General features: G+C 35.0%; 1 protein-coding gene across 1 annotated transcript in view; it reads left to right on the forward strand.

The window, feature by feature from the left end:
- LOC150088367 (methionine synthase-like) overlaps nucleotides 1-23,542 on the forward strand; it is a 668,558-nt gene that overhangs the window by 412,369 nt on the left and 232,647 nt on the right. Inside the window, 2 exon segments of the mRNA XM_090370745.1 lie at nucleotides 7,158-7,278; nucleotides 22,818-22,899. Coding sequence (XP_090226871.1) covers nucleotides 7,158-7,278; nucleotides 22,818-22,899 — 203 coding nt within the window.

A 23,542-nucleotide genomic window follows, 5' to 3' on the forward strand; every position in this document is an offset into this window, starting at 1 on the left:
TAAGGATGTAAATGTGCTGGAATTGGTTCAAAGAGGGCAATCAGACTGGTGAAGGGAACAAAAGGATGCTCTTACCTAGAACAGCTTCAGTTCTGCAAATTGCAACATCTCAAGACTAGTCACCTGTGGGGAGATCTGATTGAGGTGTTTAAATCCTTGAATATATTGAGTAAGCTGAATGTTAATGGCATTTTTTCATTTTTCTGAGACTACACATGCGAGGAGTCATAAATTCAAGTTGAGGAAGGATGCAGGACAGATGTGCGGAAATTTTCCTTCAGCCACAGGTGGTCGATTGTTTGAACAGGCTTCCACCTGTTGTGGAAGCAGATTGTTTGAATAAATTTAAGGAAGAACTAGACAGATTCTTGGAGGCTATTTTGCTATCTAAGCTTACTTTCTAGCTTCATTTGCCAATACTACTGCTACTACTACTACTAAAGGAAAATTATCTAAGTAAATCCTGTAATAAAATAATAGCTCGAGCTGCAGATTTAACAGGCATTACACTATAATTATAACTATATAGGTATTACACTATTAAAAGATTGAATGTTTGAAATATAGCAAACAGGATTGTTTTCAGGATTGTCTGAGAAGCAGCAGCCATTATATTGAGTTTTTTCTGCACAGTCATATTAGTATTAGCAATGGCCACATGGTGCTAGGAAGCCTATGACTTATGCTGCACCAGCCAAAAAATAAAAAAATAAATATAATAAAATAATAATAAAACAAAAAATAAATAAAATAAAATAATAAGAAAATAATAATAATGAGAAGAAAATTTTTAAAAAATAATAATTAATAAGAGAAAAGGAAATAGACAATTTATGTGTTTTCCTCCTCCCATAGGTAATTATCCAGCTGACCTTCTAATTTCCCCAAACTGTCAGCCTCTACCACCCATGTAGGTAACTTATTCCAGTAATTTTTTTATAACTCGCTGGCTAAAATAAAACTTCCTGCAAACCAGTCTGAACATCTCCCACCCGTAACTTGAAATTATGGCCCCTTGTTCTAGAATCATTTATAACCATGAAAATTTCACGTTATAAATAGTTATGCTGCTCATTTTGCTTATTTTGTCTATTTCCTCTCAGAGCTTTAAACACCTCAATCAAGTCTTTTCTAAGGTTCTTAGTTTCCAAGCTCTGCAGCTCACATATTCGAAGTCTTTCCTCATATAGATGCCCTTTTACTGATATCACTAGGTGAGTTACCCTTCTTTGAACCTTTCAAGAAGCACAGTCTTTCTTTAGGTTCTCCATACTTGAACACAGTATTCCAAGTGTGGACTAACAATAGCCTTATAAAATGGGATTATAATGTCCTTATCTCTACTAGCAATTGTTTGATAAATCATTGATAGGACACCATGGGCCTTCCTTGCAACCAGTCTACAATGCTTGGAGGACTTCATGTTTGACTTTATTGTAACACCCAAGTCCCTTTACTCCAGTACCAGCTTTCATTCAACTCTGCCAAGTGTATAAGTTATTTTAGGATTAATGTTCCCCCGGTGCAATACCTTACACTTTTCTGGATTAAAGCATAGCTGCCATTTTTCTGACCATCCCTGCAATCTATCTTATTATTATTATTATTATTAGCCATATGGCGAAAGGAAGGCTTATGCTGCACCAGCAAAAAAAAAAAAAAAAAAAAATTCCCTGTGTTACCGAGAGAGAGAGAGAGAGAGAGAGAGAGAGAGAGAGAGAGAGAGAGAGTGTGTGTCAGAAGTAGAAGGGAATCACCAAAAAATCAAGAAAGAGAAGAATGATGATATCCAGCTCAGGACCCTAGGTTTGCCAAGCCCATACTCACCAGATGTGAGCCCCTGGGGCGAACTAGGTCACTCTGAAGAAGCTCTGCTTGGTGGTGATTATTAACTACTCTACCAATCTTTACATTATCTGCAAATTTAGACATCATGTCCTCTATCCCTTCATCGATATCATTTATGAAAATCAAAAACAACAGTGGCCCTAATACCGGTTCTTGGCGAACCCCACTTCTTACTTCAACCCAATCTGAGGAATAACCATTTATCACAACCCTCTGCCTCCTGCCCTGAAGTCATCCAGCTATCCATCTAAGGATTTTCCCTGTGATTCCAAACCGTTACAACTTATAAAATAACCGCTCATGTGGGACTGAATCAAATGCTTTTCTGAAATCCAAATAAACAATGTTGAAATTATTCCCTAAATCCAGCTCTTGAGTGACACTGTCAAAATAGCTAACCAGATTAGTTAAACATGATTTTCCCTTTACAAAACCATGCTGAGTATCCTTCAGAATTCCATTTCTATCTAATCGATCATGAATTCCACCCGTGATCATTGTCTCCATGATTTTCCCTACTACTGAAGCTAGACTAACCGGCCGGTAATTTCCCACTTCACTCTTAGAACCTCCCTTATGTATGGGACACACCAATACATAAGGGTGGTTCTAAGGAGCTTATATGTCTTAGTTATTCCAAGATTGTATGATATAATGGCATTTCATTTTTTTAATTGTTCTCTAATGATGATGCGTTCATTTCTTTAATTGTTCTGTAATGATGATGCCATATACTGTGCCTCATCCAAATTATTAATTCCTAATATCTCCTTAAAATTTTCTAAATAATTTAATAATCAAATATAATGTACAAGTTATATTGTACATTATATTTGCTTCATTTCAGTACATAGCCAACTAATTAAGTAGTTATAAATTGGCATCATTAAGTATATCTCATATTGTGAATACCTTCACAATGAGTTGCCATGTTGCACTACATCGAATATGTAATACTTCACCATAGGAGAAGACTATTCTTACTTATTCTCAACTATATAATCACCCATACAGCACTATTTCAGAGCTTATTGGCTCCTCATGAGTGGGTGGGCAGGTACCCTGGTGTTGCAATGACGGCAACCCAGTTGCTAAGTATAAATCCCAATATGAGAGATGCCTGTGGTGTGGAGTAATTTAGATTATGGTATAGTTTAGGGCTAAAGCCTCAGGCTATATAAAGAGTTTAACTAATGTACAAGTTAGCCCTAAACTATACTGTAATCTAATAAGCTCTGAAATGGTGCTGTTTGAGTGATGGTATCTGCTGAGAATAAGTAACAATAGTCATCTCCTTTGGTGAAGCGTTACTTATTCGAGGTAGTGCAATATCATGGCAACTCATTGTGAAGGTATTCACAATATGAGTTATACTTAATGGTGCCAATTTATAACTACTTAAGTGGTTGGCTATGTACTGAAATGATGCAATTGCACTGACTTGTACATTAGTTAAACTCTTTATATAAAATTAGGCTTTAGCCCTAAACTATACCATAATCAAATATAATTAACTATATAATTAAATAATTACATATTTAAAAAAAATTATAATTTTCGAAATATTTAAAAATTTTGCCTTCCTTACATTATTTTTTCAGTGCAGAACTTTTTTTTTTTATTACTTTAATAGTGATATTTAAAGCACTTTTACGTACAAATTTGCTGTAGTGAACTTATTAAGTCATTTCATTGTAGGTTGATTATATCTCAGTGGTAATTATGGAAGCCTATGTAAAACTCATTTAAGTATCATGCAGGGCTCCCACTCACAAATTTAAAAAAAACTTAGATTGCAACTTAAATAAACCCAAAAAAAACCTAGTTTTCATCATATAGTATAGCAACACAAATAAGATAAAACTTACCATGCAAAAATATCTTTTATTTAATTGTAATCAGAATTTTCATCCCATTCAGTTCCCTCCACATTTATTTTTTGAAGTTCTTTCATTTTTTTCAAACGTTCTTCGTATCTTTTATGACAAGTTCCGTGTATGACTTCTTTTTCCAATTCTGATTTAGGTTTCCATGTATAGCAATTTTGATTAGATCTGTTTATCGCCTGTTTTGCCATTAGTCGATTTTTCACAGTTTCTGGTTTAAGGGAGTTTGTGGCTTTTGTTTTTATAGGGTTTACTTGGGAGAAGATTGTTTCTATGCTTGCCGAAGAGTGAGGTAAAATAGTTAGACTGGTCATAAAGTTAGATAAAATCTCATATTTAGAATTATTAAAGCCATCTTTTACATTACGTAACAGATACCAAAACTCAGGGATGGTTTTGTAAGAGAAATCTAAATCTTGATTTAAACGAAATGATCTCCATTCATCATCTAGAAGATCTAGTTTGTCTTCAGAAACAAGGTGAGGGAACTGCATTGCTAAATGGAAAATTGAGCATGGCGAATTGGCACAATCATGTATCACTGCTGGGTCAAGAACATTGAGACTGGCGATAATTCCATCATTTAGAGGAAATCTTTTTCTGATTTCCATACAAGTTCAACAAGAAATTTTAAACAATCATTTTTAAACCTGCTTTCACTGTCACCAAGCGGTGTTGAATTTAATAAGGCCATACAACGGCCTCCCAAATATATTTTATTCAGAGGTTTATGATTTATTGCATTGCTTGGATCAATTTCAACCAGCTTGCACGAAGTAATGACTTCTTTTATGAAAAAATTAAGAATATTTTTATACTCAATTGAAACCATTGAATGAAGTAAGTGCAATCTGAAATGCTCAGATTGAAATTCAATATTCAGGAAGTTTATTTTCTCCAGTACATATCCTAAAAACAACAACATATGCTTAGTTCCTTTGGTGATCATAGTATTGTAAATATTGCCTGCACCATCGATTTTATCAATTTTTGATTGAGACTGAAAATAAAGAACTAACGCATCCCACTGCTCAATAATAATTTTTATTACATTGCCACGGGATAACCAACGTGTTTGTGCTAATTTGGGGATTTTATGCTTAGCAGTATCTACAACATCTTGAATCATTTTGAACTCGTTTAATCTTTTACTACTACGGGAAAAATAACAAGAGATATCTTTTATAAATATTTCTAGATATGATGGTAGTACCTTGACTGAATGACTAGCGCATAATGCAAAAGAATGGCAAACACATCCCATTATAAATACTGATGGTACATCCTTTTTTAGCAATGACTGGAACCCACTCTTAGTACTCATCATAGTGGCACGATTATCACTATCAAAGCCAACGAGATTACTTATTTGAATGTTTTTTTCTATGAAAAGATCTTTTACAGCTTGATAAAGCCCTTCTGAAATACCATTTTCAACACAAACAGTGTCAAGTAACACATCTACAACATCAAGTTTTTGAATATCAAAATATCTAACAACAACAGCTAGAACTTGTGATAAAGATAAATCTGTACTTTCATCTATTATCATTGAAAACTTGTTGTTTCTGCATATGTTAGAAATGTATATTTTTTCATGATAGGCTATGCCATCTTGTATAAGATAAGAGACTTTAGTCGCCTTCATCTGAACTTGTTTTGCAATATTGCTATTATGAAATGCTTTCTTACATGCTTCTATAAGGTGATCACATTGCGCAAATGGAACATTATGCTCAGAAATGAGTGCAGCAATTGTTAACTCTGCCTTTGCTACGTCTTCATTCTCGTAGGTTTACGTTTTGTGAAGAACGTGTCTAACGTTGAACTTGTCTTAGCAATATTTGCACTTTTTTTTATGTTTAACTGTATTTTTATGCACTAGTAACATCGATTTATTGGCATTCTTTAATTTCATATCACAACAAATACAGTAAGATGCATCTTTTTCATTACTGTCTTCTTTCAACCAATCCTTTAATTCCAGATCTTCTAACCATTCATTTCTAAAATTTTGAGTATACCACCGTTTACGCAAAACATAAGCCTTTCTTCTTACGAAGAAAGGCTTAAGTTTTGCAAATTACAGTGTCTGGAGACTAGGCACCAGCGAGGTGATCTGATAGAGGTGTATAAAGCCTTGAATGGTTTAAGCATGCTCAATGCTGATGGGATTCTTCCTCTAGCTCAGAGGAATCACCTGAGAGGGCATAAATTCAAATTGAGGAAAGACAGATGTAGGATAGACGTGCAGAAATTTGCCTTTAGCCAGCGGGTGGTTGGTTGGTGGAACAGACTTCCATCCCTTGTGGTGGAGGTTGATAGCCTAAATAAGTTTAAGGCTCAGCTGGACAGGTATTTTGAATGAACAGAGGAGTGAAGTGGAAGTGGTTTTTTTTTTTTTTTTTTTTTTTGGCTGATGCTGCATAAGCTTGCTTTCTTGCATCAAATGCCTCTACTAATGCTAATGCTTACTCATCTTTCTCTGTGGGGAACAAGTTTCAGACATTGTGGGCAATTTGTGGGTATGGCTAATTAGCAATTATCTTATTTAAAATGTTCTATAAAATAAAAAATAAATCACTAATCCATTAACATAAAATAGAAATAGTCACTACAATTTAAATTTATTATATCACTGTATGTAGTATACACATAAATGTAAAAATCACCCCAAATAATGCAATAATACCACGAACGATCACAAAAGACTGTGCAGTAAAAGACCGCCTTCTGCCTGCTCAATAGGCTGCACATACATGTTAGTAGCACGATCATGTATGCTTACATGTATGAACATGTAAGCGTAATTTCATAGTGTAGAACCCTGTGAAAACTTTGAAATCCTTTTACATTTGTAGTATTTTGTACAAGCACTTGAGATATTACAAATTATGATTAGAATATAAAATTAAGAAAATTGTAAACTGTTATTAAATGTATTAAATTGTATTGTATTTACAAGAAATAAAAATAAATTTTGACTTAAAATTAAAAATTACCGAAAAAACCCAGATAATGAGATATTTTTGTGAAAAAAACCTATCAACCCAGATGACAATCAAAAAACCCAGATCTGGGTGGAAAAACCCAGGAGTGGGAGCCCTGGTATCATGTAACTAAAATAATCTCTGTTTGAATTAGTATATCAGTGTCAAAAATTTTTTTGAGCAGTATATGTACACTAGTGTAAAAGAAGAACAAAATGAATAAAATATAAATAAATGACATGTTTCTGCAAATGCATCTACTGTATAACAATGAATAATTAAAACTTGATTGCCAGCTTTTTTATTTTAATGATAATTCTACTGCTTGTATAAGTATTAACTTTCTATATGTTATGATTCTGTTTGTTAAATTACAGTTGTTTCTGTAATGAAGAATAATCTTAATTATATTTGAAATAAACTTTTATTCTAGATATTATTGGCCTCTCAGGTCTCATTACACCCTCTCTAGATGAAATGATATTTGTGGCAAAAGAAATGGAAAGGCTTGGATTCAAAATTCCACTTCTCATTGGTGGTGCTACAACCTCTAGGTAAAAATCTTTTTTTTTCTTCTAATTTTTCTATCAGTAGTATTTCAATCAGTATTTTTCATTCTTATTAACCCTTTCTTTCATTTATTATTGTTATTTGTTATTAATTTGGTTTTTAGGAGCATTAGCAACTAAGGCCATATTGCTCCGGGATATGCAGTGGTCATTCCCTGACCTTTCCACATCCTCTGTATTTGGTGGTGACGGGCTCGAACCCCGGTCTAATCAAGAAGCGTGTGCTATGCACTGCTGCTCCTCCTCCTTCCCACCTGGCTACGGAGGTGCCTAACCTTTCTTTCATTATTTTGCTGAACATATACAGGCCCCATGGGTAGTGACAACTGTGGTCTGCTCTGTGCAGTGAATTTTATTGTGGAATTTTTAAAAAAAATTTTAAATGAAAACTTTGTACCTGAATGCTTTTGAATATTTATTTATACTTATGTTGATCTGTTTGCCCAACATTAGAGTGAAACTGTTATAAAAAATCAATAAGAAAATTTTTAAAAATTTGTAAAAAATCATATTTAAAAAAAAAAATTCATAGTTATTATTATTTTTAATGCAATACTATCATTCTTATTTATTTATAATTTATTTCAATTTCATCATTTTCTGGATAAGATGTTCAGAAAATTTTAGCTTTTTTAAAACCAGTTCAGACAACAATGACCCATAGATGCAACTTCTCATCTGATTTTCAATGCTATTTTTGTGTTGCTATCTTTAAAAACTGTCTGCTCTTGGTTGAAAATATAAATAAGAGATATCAGAATGTATTGAAAGATTTAAAAACAATCTGTATGTTTAACATTTTCGTTTGCTGGATTTTCTGAAGACCTTTTTGGCCTGGGATTGAAAACTATGGATTGAATCGATCTGTACTAGAGAGGGCTGAAACATTTTTGGCTTTTCTTCTCACTCTGACTGAATTAATTAACCTTCAGTGAAGATTGCTTGACAAAAATATCTTCTGTCAAATTGGATGAAAAAGTTCTAAAAGTAGGGTGGTTCCCCTTACAAGTGGATTAAAACCCAAAGCCATATATATATGCATTCAGGAAGCATTGAACATGTTAATGGATGTTTTTTTTGTAAATTCTATGCAAAAAACTTGGAAAACATAAATTTATTTACATACTTCCCAGTGCTTACACATGCAAAACATAAATTTGCATAAATTTACCTTTAATATACTAGTTATACTTAGCCTGTCATCATGCGCATTAAGTGGAAATCCTCCCCAAGTAAAAAAAAATATATATATATATAGATATTTTTTTTATATAAGTTCAGTGACTGTGGAGAGAGAACCATGTTCAAAAACTCATGGGGAAGCTTTTAGAGCCATTCTTCTAATAAACATAGAATTTTTGTCAGCCATCTTAACAGTGCAGGTAGTGCAGCTTTTTTTTTTTTTAATGAAATCTGCAAGCAAGAAAGATATTAGAATGTATAACATAGTATTGTGCATGGGTTGAAGCCGAGAAGAAAACTCATGGGGCAGTTTTTACATCCCACTCCTAATAATCATAGACCTTTTTATCAACCATCTTAACAATGCAGTTAGTGCAGCTTTCCTTTTTTTTTTTTTTTTTTTTTTTTAATGAAATCCACAAGCATGAAAGATATTAGAATATATAACTTAGTACTGTGCATGGGTTGAAGCTGAGCAGACAGAAGATACTTGTTGACATCAGACTTGAATTTATGACATCAGACTTGAAGTTATAATTTTCAAGAAATACATGTAAAGGAAGTTTGTTCTAGAAAACAAGCAGGAGGGATAAATGAATGAGGAAGAGGAAAAGTAATTTTTCTGTGTGTTTTGGAGTTGGACAGTAATGAATGCTGACTGGTTAATATATAATAAATAAATGTCCTTTTATACTTTGGATAGCAAAGCCAGGAGAGTTTACAGCTTCGTAGTAACTGTTTTATTGCAACTGATATAACAGTGCAGAGACTAACACTGGGGCTGTGCACTTTTTGTAGCAGCATATGGGCTAGATCTCACAATGTGTAAATTTCTGTCCTCACACATTACTCCAGGATTACAGCCAGTGGCAAATGTTCAGAATGAGTTAAAAGAGAGGGGGGGGGGGATTACAGATACCACTTTAGAACAGTGCTATTGACTATATAAAAAGGCCTGCAGCAGAAACTGAAAGTCTATGGAACAGAGTGGAGATACTTTCTGTGAGATGGGTCATTAATTAAAATGACCTCTTTTGAATGGAGTCAAGAAGTGTAAGAGGAATTTTGACAGCACTGCTCCAGATGTGGGAACAATATTGTGTTGAAGGGCAGATTTCAGATTTTCAAAATGAGTACTGGTTCAGAAGAACATTGAGAGCAAAAAAGAAAAGCCACTTTTTTTTTTTTTTGGAAGATGAACAATATTTGATATTCCAAGAGAGATTAGAAGTCAGGATAAACAAGAGGAAAACAGTGGGAGAAATAACTGAACCTTGAGGAACACCAGCATTATTGGGGAAGCTATAGGACAGAATGCTGTCTACCATCATCTGCAGTGAACAGTCAGAGAGAAAACTGGATGCCCATTTCCAACAAATAGTTGGCAGGCCATAAGATCAGTGCTTGTTTAGAAGACCATTATGCCAGAAACAATCAAAAGCCTTAGAAATGCCAAGAGCAACTGCTTGAGTTTCACCAAATTGTTCCATTTAATTTGTCCAAAGATGAGTAACATATGCCAGTATATCATCAGTGGATTGGCACTAACAAAATCCATAATGGTGATCATCAATCACATCAATCACATGAAATATTTGACATGAGGATTATCTGAAAGTAATGCACAAAAGCACATTAATTTTAAGTTAAATTAATTAACTTAAAATTAATTTATTTTAAAATAGAATTTACATTAAAAACCTTCAGTGTAGTCTCCTTCATATCTGGATCTTTTGATCCTAATCAAACAGATAAGCAATTTGAAGGTTGCAACTCTTCTGGTGCCAAAAGACAGATGTATGCTCAACAAGAGTCCCTTTGTTTTTGAATGTGCCTTCTCTGACAGATAAGCCACTTAACAAGCTGTCTCTTGCTTTCTGATTCAGAAATGTATTTAAGATATGACTGGTCCACCAAAAATGGTATTGCAGGCTAAGGTCAGGTGATCACTTAGTTGAAATGTCAGAACATCATCAAGCTGAAAGACTCCTCTTTCAAAAGAAATCCTGACACAAGTAACCCACACACCTTTGCCTTTAGCTGATGGGTGGTCGATTGCTGAAATAAACTTCCATCTGATGTTGTGGAAGTGGATAGCCTGAATAAATTCGAGGAAGAACTAGACAAAACTGTTGGAGGGATGAATAGGTGAAATGGGAAAGTTTTTTTTTTTTTTGGCTGATCCTGTATAAGCTTGCTTTCTTGCATCATTTTCCACCACTAATACTAATACTTTTTAAATACATCAAAAGGATTAACTGCAGAATGGAGCTTCTGAATGTTATAGAAGAAAAAATTCCCCAGGAACTAATGAATCAAAATGCCATACAGGCAAAAAGGATAGTTATCAAGAAAGATGGTACCCTTACATCTATCAGACATGTTTTTTACATCCCACTCCACTTACCTTCAGTACACCAAACTTACTATTAACAATTAATGATAGTTATTTGAATTGACTTCTGTAGTTTTGAATTGTCCTCAGTAGTCAAGTGGTCAGGAGTGGGAGTGTGTAGTAGTACACGCTCTTTGAATAGATCGGAGTTCAAGCCTCCGAATGTGCTATATATGTTCGATCTGCCAACCCACACTGGGTCAGCATGGCAGATTACGGTCCATATCCCTCAACATGAATCATTAAGGAGGATTCTGTCTTGCAGTGGTTGATAATGGCTGCAGTTTACCTTTTTTTTTTTTTTTTTTTTTTTTTTTAATTTGAATTGTTGAGTGAGACCTTACATTCCTAACTCAGTAAGGTGTTTCAAATTTGCAGAGGATTTGCCACATGTGCATCCTGTGTGTCTAAAGAACACACTCACACAGATTTCACTCTGCAAATATTAAAATATCTCAAATGTCAAGGTAGTCACTCTGTCTTTTCACAAGAATGTGAATTTCTTGTGAAAAGACAGAATGACTTTTCTTCTCCCTTTTCCACTGTGAAAATTTACTATGGAAAAGGGAGAAGAAAATCCAGAAGTATAAGGCTGAGCATAAAACATCATATCAAGAAGCAAAAAAAAGCAGTGTACCACAAAATAGCACATGTATGTATGCCCCAGTAATCAAAAATGCACAAAGCTCTTCAAACAGATCTTATTCCACTAATTACATCTTTTTCAGAGTGGGCAAAATCTCTCCTTACATCATCAGAAGAACAAACTATTCCTCAAAATATCACACAAGCTATAAATACCCTGACAACAATTCCTCCAGATATCCATTCTTTCTCACAATCAACAGTTGACAAGAACCACTACTGATCATATATGTATTAACAGTATGTACTGACAGTATGTATGCTGTCAACCAACTCTCCAATATCTAAAGACAGTTCCATCAGTGAAGTTGGTAACTACACACTGCTTAAGAATAGATGTGGCATTCTAAAGGTTACTAGCATTAGCATTAGCATTAGTAGAGGCATTTGATGCAAGAAAGCAAGCTTATGCAGCATCAGCCAAAAAAAAAAAAAAAAAACCACTTCCCCTTCACCCCTCTGTTCGTTCAAAATACCTGTCCAGCTGAGCCTTAAACTTATTTAAGCTATCAACCTCCACTACAAGGGATGGAAGTCTGTTCCACCAACCAACCACCCGCTGGCTAAAGGCAAATTTCCGCACGTCTATCCTACATCTGTCTTTCCTCCATTTGAATTTATGCCCTCTCAGGTGATTTTTCTGAGCTAGAGGAAGAATCCCATCAGCATTGAGCATGCTCAAACCATTCAAGGCTTTATACACCTCTATCAGATCACCTCACTGGTGCCTAGTCTCCAGAGACTGTAATTTGCAAAACTTAAGCCTTGCTTCGTAAGAGCACCCCTTTGTTCCATTCACTAATCTTGTTGCCCTTCACTGTACTCGTTCCAGCAGCTCTACATCCTTCTTGAAATGAGGCCTCCAGACCTGTATACAGTACTCTAGGTGTGGCCTGACCATTGCCTTATACAAGGGAATAATCACCTCCTTATCCCTGCTGGAAAAATTCCTATATATCATCGACAGTACACCATGAGCTACTTTTGCAGCCCGTCTGCACTGCTCAGAGAACTTCATATCTGCCTGCACAACCACCCCCAAGTCCCTTTCATTCTCTACCACTGTCAGTGTAGTACCACAGAGTTGATACGTTGCTCTGGGGTTGCTGTTTCCCACGTGTAGTACTTTACATTTGTCAATGTTAAACTTCATTTGCAACCTCTCAGCCCATCTGCTCAACCTTTCGAGATCCTGTTGCAGCAGCATAGTGTCAGTAGTGTCCTTGACAACCCTGCCAACCTTTGTATCGTCTGCAAACTTGGACATTAAGCTTGATATACCATCATCAATATCATTTATAAATACAGAAAACAATAATGGACCCAACACTGAGCCCTGAGGGACTCCACTAATAACATTAGTCCACGATGAGCAGTGTCCATTGATTACCACTCTCTGTCTTCTCCCCCTCAACCACCCCTTTATCCATAGCAGCAATTTGCCTCCAATGTCACACTGCTCCAATTTGTGTAGCAGTCTTCCATGTGCAACAGTATCAAAAGCCTTTCTAAGATCCAAGTATATAATATCAAAGCTATTCCCTGCATCCAGTTCTTTTGTGACTGCATCATAGTATCCAATCAAATTGGTCAGCCAAGACTTCCCCTTAACAAAACCATGCTGTGTCCGAGCTATAACTGAAGTCTTGTCTAAATGATCCTGCAGTGCTTCTTTAACCAGTGCCTCCATTAATTTTCCTGGAACAGAAGTTAAGCTCACAGGTCTATAATTACTTGTGTCAGCCTTTGATCCTCCTTTGTGAATTGGGGTCACATTTGCACATTTCCAGTCTATGGGTACCTCCCCTGAGTCCAAGGAAGCTCTCATAATTATGGCTAAGGGTTTGCTTACTTCCTTTGCTGCCTCCTTTAATATAACTGGATAGATCCCATCCACCCCGGGTGCCTTTCTTGTGTTTATCTTCAACAATTTCTCCTCCACTTTACTCCCAGTTATTTCAAGATTCTGTAGCTGACTGCTAGAGTTCAATACACCTCTGGCATTCCCCTTGCTGAATAACTCCTCATGTGTGAATGTCGATGCAAAATATTCATTTAGTTTGTTAGCTACCTGAGCAGGATCATCAACAGTTGACCCATCAATATCAAGTGGACCAATCTGATTCATCCCCTTCCTTCTAGAGTTTACATAAGTAAAGAACTCTTTGCTGTTTTTCTTTGCATCCCTTGCCAAGGATTTCTCGTAATCTGCCTTCGCCTGCCTAACCTCCTTTGTAACTTGGTTGCATATCAACTTGTATCTATCATAGGCTTCTGTGTCATGTGTTAATTTGTAAGTATCCCATGCATTTTTCTTCTCTGCCATATGCCTCATTAGTTCATCTGACATCCATTTTGGCCTAAACCTTGAACAATATTTCTTAGTTGGTATGTAAAGCCTAGTAGCTTCCAAGATAAGTTCTTTGAATGCTTCCCATTTTGAATTTGCTGTTGGTAACATCATCAGTTGGTCCCACTGTATAGAATTTAAATACTGTCTCAGTCCATCGTAGTTGCCTTTACGAAAGCAATAACCCTTCCCTTTACCCCTAATGGTAGTTACCTCTTTGAGTAAATCCCACTTCAGCACACTGTGATCACTGCCACCTAGTGGTTCATTTATCTGCAGATTCTTAATGCATGAAGAATCACTGCTGATAATCAAATCAAGAGTATTACTCCCTCTAGTTGCCTCCCGAACATGCTGATGTAGAAAACAATCATCCAATAAATCCACAAAAGCCCTGCTAGTGTGTGAGTGACCAGCCCCCAAATTCCAGTCAATATCTGGGAAATTAAAATCTCCCATTATAAGACTCTCTGATTTACTGGCCCACTCTATTTCCCTGTACAGTTCCTTATTATACTCATCAGAGTCATTAGGCCTATAGCACACTCCTACTCTCAATTTTTATCTCCCAATGCTTATGTCACACGAAACTGACTCAACACTGCACTGTCCATGTTACACATGGTTGTGTTAAGGGAAAATTAATTTTAACTAACCTAGTAAGCTATTTTGACATGGTTACTCCTGAGCTGGACATAGGGAACAATTTATACATAGTTTATTTGGATTTTGGCAAGACATTTGACTCAGCCCCTCGTGAGAGATTATTATATAAGCCAGAACATGTTGGAATTACTGGCAAGAATATAAGATGGACTACCATCGTTGCAGAGGATTGTGATTAATGAATATTCATCAGATTTGATATGTCAGAAGTGGGATTCCACAAGGATCAGTTCTTGGACCACTCTTGTTTCTGATTTTCATAAACAACATCGAAAAGGGATAAAGGATGTGGCAAAATTTGCAGCTGATGTAAAGTTTGGGAGAGTTTTTAATGATCAGTGCCATGCAGTCCCCCTTCAGTATGACTTGAACACAATTTAAGAATGGTCAGAAAAGTGGCTTCTGTGTTTTATTGCAGCAAAATGCAAGGTTTTGCACTTGAGGAATAGCAATACCAAAATAACTTGTATATTCTGGGGCCCTGAGTGCCAAGCATTAGTGTCCAAGTAATGTTTGCTGGACAATATATAAAGTGATTTTCCCAGTGATTTCATTCTGTTTAATTTCTGGTGCCTTTCAAATCTCAGTTTATTATAAGTGGTTCAGTACTTTACAGATTTTGAGTAAGAACCCAGAAAGAAAAATCACCTTTCTTTTTCTTAGTATATATATTAATTTTTCACTAACAAACTAATTTCTCCAGCTGTTTTGTCGCTAGGTGGCACTGCTCCTGCCTCCATGTGGCGGGGCCGGTAACCTGGAGGGAATTTAACCACGGAGAACAAAATTTTAAAATCAACTAGCTGATGTTTATTTTAACAGCATGTTAGGAAAAGTACTAGGGACAGGACTATTGTAGACCTGATCATCACTCATAAAGCAGTGTCATGCAGCTGACAGAGAAACCATTAGTCGAAACCATGAGCTTGCAATTTTAAAGGCAAAGGAATGAGTTTTAATTGCAGAAATGGAGATTGCTGACAGTTTAAAATCCTACATGGTCTTAGCTGAATGGGCAGATGGCATAGGGATAGCAATTACAAAAGAATTATGGAATAGCTTTAAAGCAGTAGTCACAGAATCCATGAATGAATACATGCCATTAAAAAAAATAACACAAAGAGAATGCCAATGTGGATGAATAATGAGTTAGCCAGATTAATTAAGCAAAACAAATATGGCATGGGGAAAGTTACGGAGCAAAGAAAATTACTGAAATCAACTCTTATGAATTAATCTGTAATAATATCACAAAGACTTTATGCTGGTAAAGGCTGATTATCAAAAATCAATGGCTAAGAGAACAAAGAACAAAGACAAGGAATTTTTTACATATGTGAATACAAAGAGGGTAAGAATGAAGAAAATCAAGCATGATGAAAAAGGGAAGTACAGAAATGGAAATATGAAGGAAACAGTTTGGTTTCATAAAGGAAAAATTATGTTTAACTAACCAAGTTTGCTCTTTTAACAGAGTCACTCATGAATTGGATATAGGAATTAATTTTAAATTATCTGGATTTATCAAAGCATTTGATTCAGTCCCTCATGGTTGTTGTTAAGATGGAAAATATTAGGATCATGGTAAGATCCTTAGATGGATTGCAGGGTGACTGCAGGACAGGACAAGATTATGATTACTCTTCATATTGGGCTAAGTTTAAAGTGTGGGGGAGCTCCCTCAGAGATCAGTACTGAAATCATTGTTTCTGATTTTCTTAAATTACGTTGACAAAGAGATACAGGTAATGATGTTAAGATTAGAAGCATTTAATGATCAGTGCTCCTTCAGAATGACTTGTTCAGATATCAAGGATGGAGTCTAGGAAAGTTTATCGCCAGCAATTCACTGCCAGCAATTGATCGCCAGCAATTTACCGCCGCGTCAGTTTATCGTATTTTACCATCTAGAAGCAATGAGATGTGTTTGGTCAAATCATGAAAAGTTATTTTTTAAGTTTCTGATTTAAGCTATGATTAGCATATTTTTGGAATTCTATGAACTATGAGGGAATAGTATGGAAATAAAAAAACACATGTATGGAAATATGTAATTTAATAGGTAGATTATGTATTTTAATAGTTACATGTATCACAAAAATAGTAAAAAATCTATTATTTGAACAATATAACAATTGGTTAATTTTAAACTAAACTAATTATAACATTAGGTATGTCAAATTACACTGCAAAAATTCAAAATGAATGTTTATGCAATCTTCAGAATCAGTCACGTTGGGATAATTAATTACTAAGAAACTGTAATATTTACAACACAGTATGTAAATTATTAATAAGAAATATTACGCGTTATACCTCTTAGATAATCAACAATATCACCCCGTTCATCATATGCACTAACAAGCCTTTTAATTCGTTCATTACAATTGCGATACATTTTTTTTTTTTGTTGCCCCGATCACTTCCACTTAAATATTGTTCAATGTGCATTTCTTTAATACTTTGTTCTTTTTTAATGAAATCGATAAATTTCCAAATGTTGGGATGATAAGCAGCAACTTGTTCCTGAAATCCTCTATGCCACCCTTCAACAGAATTATTCGTTCTTGATAATCCTTGAAGAACAAGCTGGCGTACGTTCCACATTTCGTGGGAATACTTTGGTGGTCGACGAAGATGTCGTCTGGTTGGGCGTCCAATCCATGTATCCTCAAAATAATCAACAACAACTTGCGATTCTGGAGGAAAAACACCATTTTCACACAAATGTTCAAAAACGACTGTCACAATTGGAGTGAGCACAAATGCAATTGCTGCCAAAATTCGCATATTTAAAGCAAAATTAGCATCAGTTTCATAACATTGTTTCAATCCATTATTCTGAATGGAACGAAAAATACATTGTGAAAAGTGGAAAAAACAACCCCGTTGTGAAGCATCAGGAAAAATTCTTCTGCAAGCATTCATCATCGCTGTCTCAAAATCTATAGTTATTCATCGCGGGGACATAGCCGGTTCCAATACTTTCAGCTGCTGTAGTAGAGATAAATATGTTTCCTGACTTGTTAGGCAATAATGCATAAACTGATGGAAGCAATATTTTGTCCTTGAATCCATGTATCGTATACAGCTGATAAAAAAGTAAGGGAACAGTTTTAAAAGTCCCATCGGCAGAACAGTGTTCACTTCACGCTAACAACTGCAAATTTCTTATCGTACTGAAAATTAACAAACGATTGTCCTCGGGTCCAGAATCAAATTATAAAAACAATTCTCCATTCCATGATGTTTTATATTCTTCTGTAAAAACTGTCTCTATGATACGTTGGAAGAACTGGGCCATCAAAATTTCGATTTCTTATATTTCAGATCGTTCGTTTCATTGTATATCTGGAAGCTTAGGGGCTGCTGCTTGGCTACAGATTCTCGAAACATTTGAAATAATACTATGAGGCGTATTATTTGTTGTTTCTGCATAAGTTCGAATGATATCAAGAAGTTGTGCTGCCTCAACTCCTGCTGCGTCTCCACAATGATTGTGCTCCTTCCATGTTTTAACGATGGTGTTATCTACCGTAGTAACTCGAGTGGCACATTTGGTTTTTCGGTAATTTTGACACTTCCAATGAATTTTTGTTTCATTTTGCCTGTCTTTATAAAACAAATGTCCACTAAAGCACAATTTCGGTTTTCCGTTTTCTGATTTCAAAAATTCCACCGAAATGAAATGATGCATTCACAAACTCAAAAGGATGAAAAATAAACTCAAAATAAGAAAATGTTGTGATTGTAAGAGATTATAAATATATAAGTACCTCCCTAATCGGCATGCCCTACCCCCACTCCCCTAAAACATGCTACTTAAGTTAAAAATAAATTTATATAAATTATATGTATTGCCTGGCGATATTTGTAGGCTATAAATTGTTTATGCGATAAACTGATACAGCGGTAAACTGCTAGCGATTAATTGCTGGCGGTGAATTGCGGGTGATAAACTTTCCTAGACTTAGTCTAGGAAAGTTTATTGCCGAAAGTTTAAGAAAATTTAAGTGTATAAACAATTTATAAACTACAAATGATCGCTAGCATATTTTATCACCAGGCAATACATATAATTTATATAAATTTATTGGTCATTTTAAATTGAAAATAAGGCTTTTCTATAGGTGTTATTTAAGAATTAAGTGCAGTTAAAAATGGAAGTTATATGCTAGGTATACATTTCCTAGAAATACATAACCATTGCAGGCATAACCCTTTAATTTAATTGCCTGTTATTTTCCAAAATTGTAATTAGGTAGGTACCTACTTAATTCCTTTAACTTAAGTAGCATGTTTTAGGGGAGTGGGGGTAGGGCATGCCGATTAGGGAGGTACTTATATATTTATAATCTCTTACAATCACAACATTTTCTTATTTTAAGTTTATTTTTCATCCTTTTGAGTTTGTGAATGCATCATGTCGGTGGAATTTTTGAAATCTGAAAAAGGAAAACCGAAATTGTGCTTTAGTGGACATTTGTTTTATAAAGACAGGCAAAATGAAACAAAAATTCATTCGAAGTGTCAAAATTACCGAAAAACCAAATGTGCCACTCAAGTTACTACAGTAGATAACACCACCGTTAAAACATGGAAGGAACACAATCATTGTGGAGACACAGCAGGAGTTGAGGCAGCACAACTTCTTGATACCATTCGAACTTGTGCAGAAACAACAAATAATATGCCTCATAGTATTATTTCAAATGTTTCGAGAATCTGTACCCAAGCAGCAGCCCTAAGCTTCCAAGTGTAGATACAATGAAACGAATGATCCGAAATATAAGAAATCAAAATTTTGATGGCCCAGTTCTTCCAACGCATCGTAGAGACATAGTTTTTACAGAAGAATATAAAACATCGTGGTATGGAGAATTGTTTCTACAATTTGATTCTGGACCCGAGGACAATCATATGTTCATTTTCAGTACGAAAAGAAATTTGCAGTTGTTAGCGCGAAGTGAGCACTGGTATGCCGATGGGACTTTCAAAACTGTTCCCTTACTTTTTTATCAGCTGTATAAGATACATGGATTCAAGGACAAAATATCGCTTCCATTAGTTTATGCATTATTGCCTAACAAGTCTGAGGAAACGTATGTATCTCTACTACAGCGGCTGAAAGTATTGGAACCGGCTATGTCCCCGCAATGAATAACTATAGATTTTGAGACGGCGATGATGAATGCTTGCAGAAGAGTTTTTCCTGACGCTTCACAACAGGGTTGTTTTTTCCACTTTTCACAATGTATTTTTCGTTCCATTCAGAATAATGGATTGAAACAATGTTATGAAACTGATGCTAATTTTGCTTTAAATATGCGAATTTTGGCAGCAATTGCATTTGTGCTCACTCCAATTGTGACAGTCGTTTTTGAACATTTGTGTGAAAATGGTGTTTTTCCTCCAGAATTGCAAGAAGTTGTTGATTATTTTGAGGATACATGGATTGGACACCCAACCGGACAACATCTTCGTTGACCACCAAAGTATTCCCATGAAATGTGGAACGTACGCCAGCTTGTTCTTGAAGGATTACCAAGAACGAATAATTCTGTTCAAGGGTGGCATATAGGATTTGAGGAACAAGTCGGTGCTTATCAACCCAACATTTGGAATTTATCGATTTCATTAAAAAAGAACAAAGTATTAATGAAATGCGCATTGAACAATATTTAAGTGGAAGCGATCCGGGCAACAAAAAAAAATGAAGTATCGCAATTGTGATGAATGAATTAAAAGGCTTGTTAATGCATACGATGAACAGGGTGATATTGTTGATTATCTAAGAGGTATATCGCATAATATTTCTTATTAATAATTTACATACTGTGTTGTAAATATTACAGTTTCTTAGTAATTAATTATCCCAACGTGACTGATTCTGAAGATTGCATAAACATTCATTTTGAATTTTTGCAGTGTACTTTGACATACCTAATGTTATAATTAGTTTAGTTTAAAATTAACCAATTGTTATATTGTTCAAATAATAGATTTTTTACTATTTTTGTGATACATGTAACTATTAAAATACATAATCTACCTAATTAAATTACATATTTCCATACATGTGTTTTTTTTATTTCCGTACTATTCCCTCATAGTTCATAGAATTCCAAAAATATGCTAATCATAGCTTAAGGCAGAAACTTAAATAAAAAAAAACTTTTTATGATTTGACCAAACACATCTCATTGCTTCTAGACAGTAAAATGCGATAAACTGACGCGGCGGTAAATTGCTGGCGGTAAATTTTCCGGACACCATCAAGGATGGTCACAGAAGTGGCAGCTATATTTTAATAAAGTAAAGTGCAAAGTTTTATACTTTGGAAATAGTACACCCAAAATAACTTACACACATGAAGAGGTTGAATTGAAAACAGTAAATTGAGGAAGAGAAGGTTTGGGGGTTATGACACAGCCAGATAGACATAAAGTTCTTCATACAGAGTAAATAGGCAGCAAGGAGGGCTGACGTGTCCTATTGATAATTTATTGAATATTTAATTATAGGGATAATCCCCTTGTATTAAGGCAATTGCAAGACTGATCGTAGATTACTATTGCCAATTATGGAGACTGCATCTACTAAAAGGCATCAGGCTCCTTGAAAAGGTTGAAAGATGGCCCAACGTACCTGGTGAGATCAGCAAAACTGCAACCCTATGAAGAAAGGCTTTGAATTTGTGAGCTAAAGAACTTAGTAACTAGGGAGTTTAGGAAGTTTGTGATTAAGTGCCTTAGGGAGTTTGTGATTAAGTTGTGTGACTTTGAGAGTGGACAGTAAAGTGAAATAAAATTTTTAGTTATTAACGATACTAGAACCCATCATCATCATAATTTCTCTGCATTGCAGATTTTGAAGGCCCATTACAGCCGAAACTTGATCACCTCACCATCTTTCTCTCTCTCTCTCTCTCCCTCCTCCCTCCCTCCCTCCCTCCCTCCTTCCTTTGGCTTGTGATAATCCTTCTTTCCAGAGTTATTGGGTGAAAAAAAACTCCTGTCACTGTATGGGTTGGGTCTGTCAGACTCACGGTTGAAAAAAAGTTAGAAATGAAATAAAATATTATAAGAAATGAAGATTTATTAATATTCATACTAATTAAAAAAATTGAATGGCAAATGCCTAAAAACGGTACTCACCTTGTATAAATCTGCAATAAATTTATTGGTAAATGGTGGCTGAATTTAGTTTGGAAGAAGCATTAAAAAGAATGGGGTAAAGATATTTTTAAACAAATTTTAAAATGAGCGCAAGGAAGTAGAAGTGCAGATCTCCAATCCTTGGTTGTCATTAAAAGGTTGAAGGACGCGAATGAAAGAATGAAATAAAAGAGAAGACCGGTGGTGCCAATGGCACCACCGGTCTTCTCTTTTATTAACAAAACCCTGCAAAAATGCGCTCATTTTAAAATTTGTTTAAAAATATTTTTACCCCATTCTTTTTATTGCTTCTTCCAAACTAAATTCAGCCACCATTTACCAATAAATTTATTGCAGATTTATACAAGGTGAGTACCGTTTTTTAGGCATTTGCCATTCAATTTTTTTAGTCAGTTTGTCACGGTATTATAAGACTACTATAATTTCACTATGTTCATACTAATCTAATGAGAAAAGCACAAACAAAAAAATTTTAAAATTTCTGCAAATTGTTTGCAGTATTGTTCAAAACTACTTATACAAAAGTGTAAAACTACTTCAACAAAAAAAGATAGTGTCTGTCTATGCTCAGTAACAGTGATGATGTTCCATGCAGTCTATATGAATCATTCTACTGTATACTACACAGAAATTGCAACAAACAACTTTTGCATGTTTTCACTCTCCATGTGTGGTCACACACACACACACTAGGATATTTCCTAAACCAGAGCCCACTGATAACTAATTGATACGATGGAAAGGGAAATAGGAAGAGGTACCAGGATTATTAACAAAACCCTGCAAAAATTGATCGACAGGCAAACAAAAATATAAATGTGTGGGTCATTCAAGTCCATCCTGGTCACCACAGGGTTAATTAAGCAGTTTAATTCAGGTGCAATATCCTTTGAGTCTACTCTTTCTGATTAATCTGTTTAGTTGACATTAATATTGTCTTAGCTGTGTGATTTTGAATATTTTGTAGTTGCAGTGAACTTTACGTGCTCTCTAAATCTAAAAGAATAACAAACTGATGTTTGTTAATTCATACAGAATATTGTAGAACATATTGAACTATTAAATCTTTCATTTTGTTCTCATATTTTTTAAACTCTTTCTGTTTTAGAAGACATACAGCTGTGAAAATTGCTCCTCATTATAGCTATCCTACCATTCATGTTTTAGATGCATCTAAAAGTGTTGTAGTAGTAAGTGCTCAAAATTTTTTCATTTTTGTTATTGCTGCATTATTCCTCATTACAATTTTGTAAAATCTGATTTTTTTTTTTTTTTTCATGTTTATATCCTAAATTTCAATTAATCTTGCAGTGCTCGTGAGGGACTTGGTAGATCCCTAGAAAAATGACTATTGCACATTAATTGTTTGTTTAATTCTGATGTCTGAAACTTTTAGCACCTTCCTAAATATAGTCAAACTTTGAGCAGTTTCAGAAGTCAACAGCTGTTGTTTTCTTGAAATTATATAAAGTACCTATCAGATCTCTCACAACTATTTACTATTTTTGTTTCTTTCTTCAACATGCAAGTTTCAGCATATAAACAATATGTTGCTGAAACCAAACTAGCACATTGGCTGACTTAATTAGTGTGTCAGCCATAGAAATTGATACTTTCTTGTTTTATGTTAAATTCTTGTAAATAAGGCATAGCAGCCTCCAGATTTACAATGATTGAGGTGTATAAAGTCTCGAATGGTTTCAGCATGCTCAATGCTGATGGGATTCTTCCTCTTGGTCAGGATAATTGCCTGAGAGGGCATAAATTGAAATTGAGGAAAGACAGTTGTAGGATAGATGTGCGGAAGTTTGCCTTTAGCCAGCGGGTGGTTTA

The sequence above is a fragment of the Mastigoproctus giganteus genome, chromosome 3 (assembly GCF_048544385.1).
Source record: "Mastigoproctus giganteus isolate SK-2022 chromosome 3, ASM4854438v1, whole genome shotgun sequence".
Lineage (NCBI taxonomy): Eukaryota > Metazoa > Arthropoda > Arachnida > Uropygi > Thelyphonidae > Mastigoproctus > Mastigoproctus giganteus.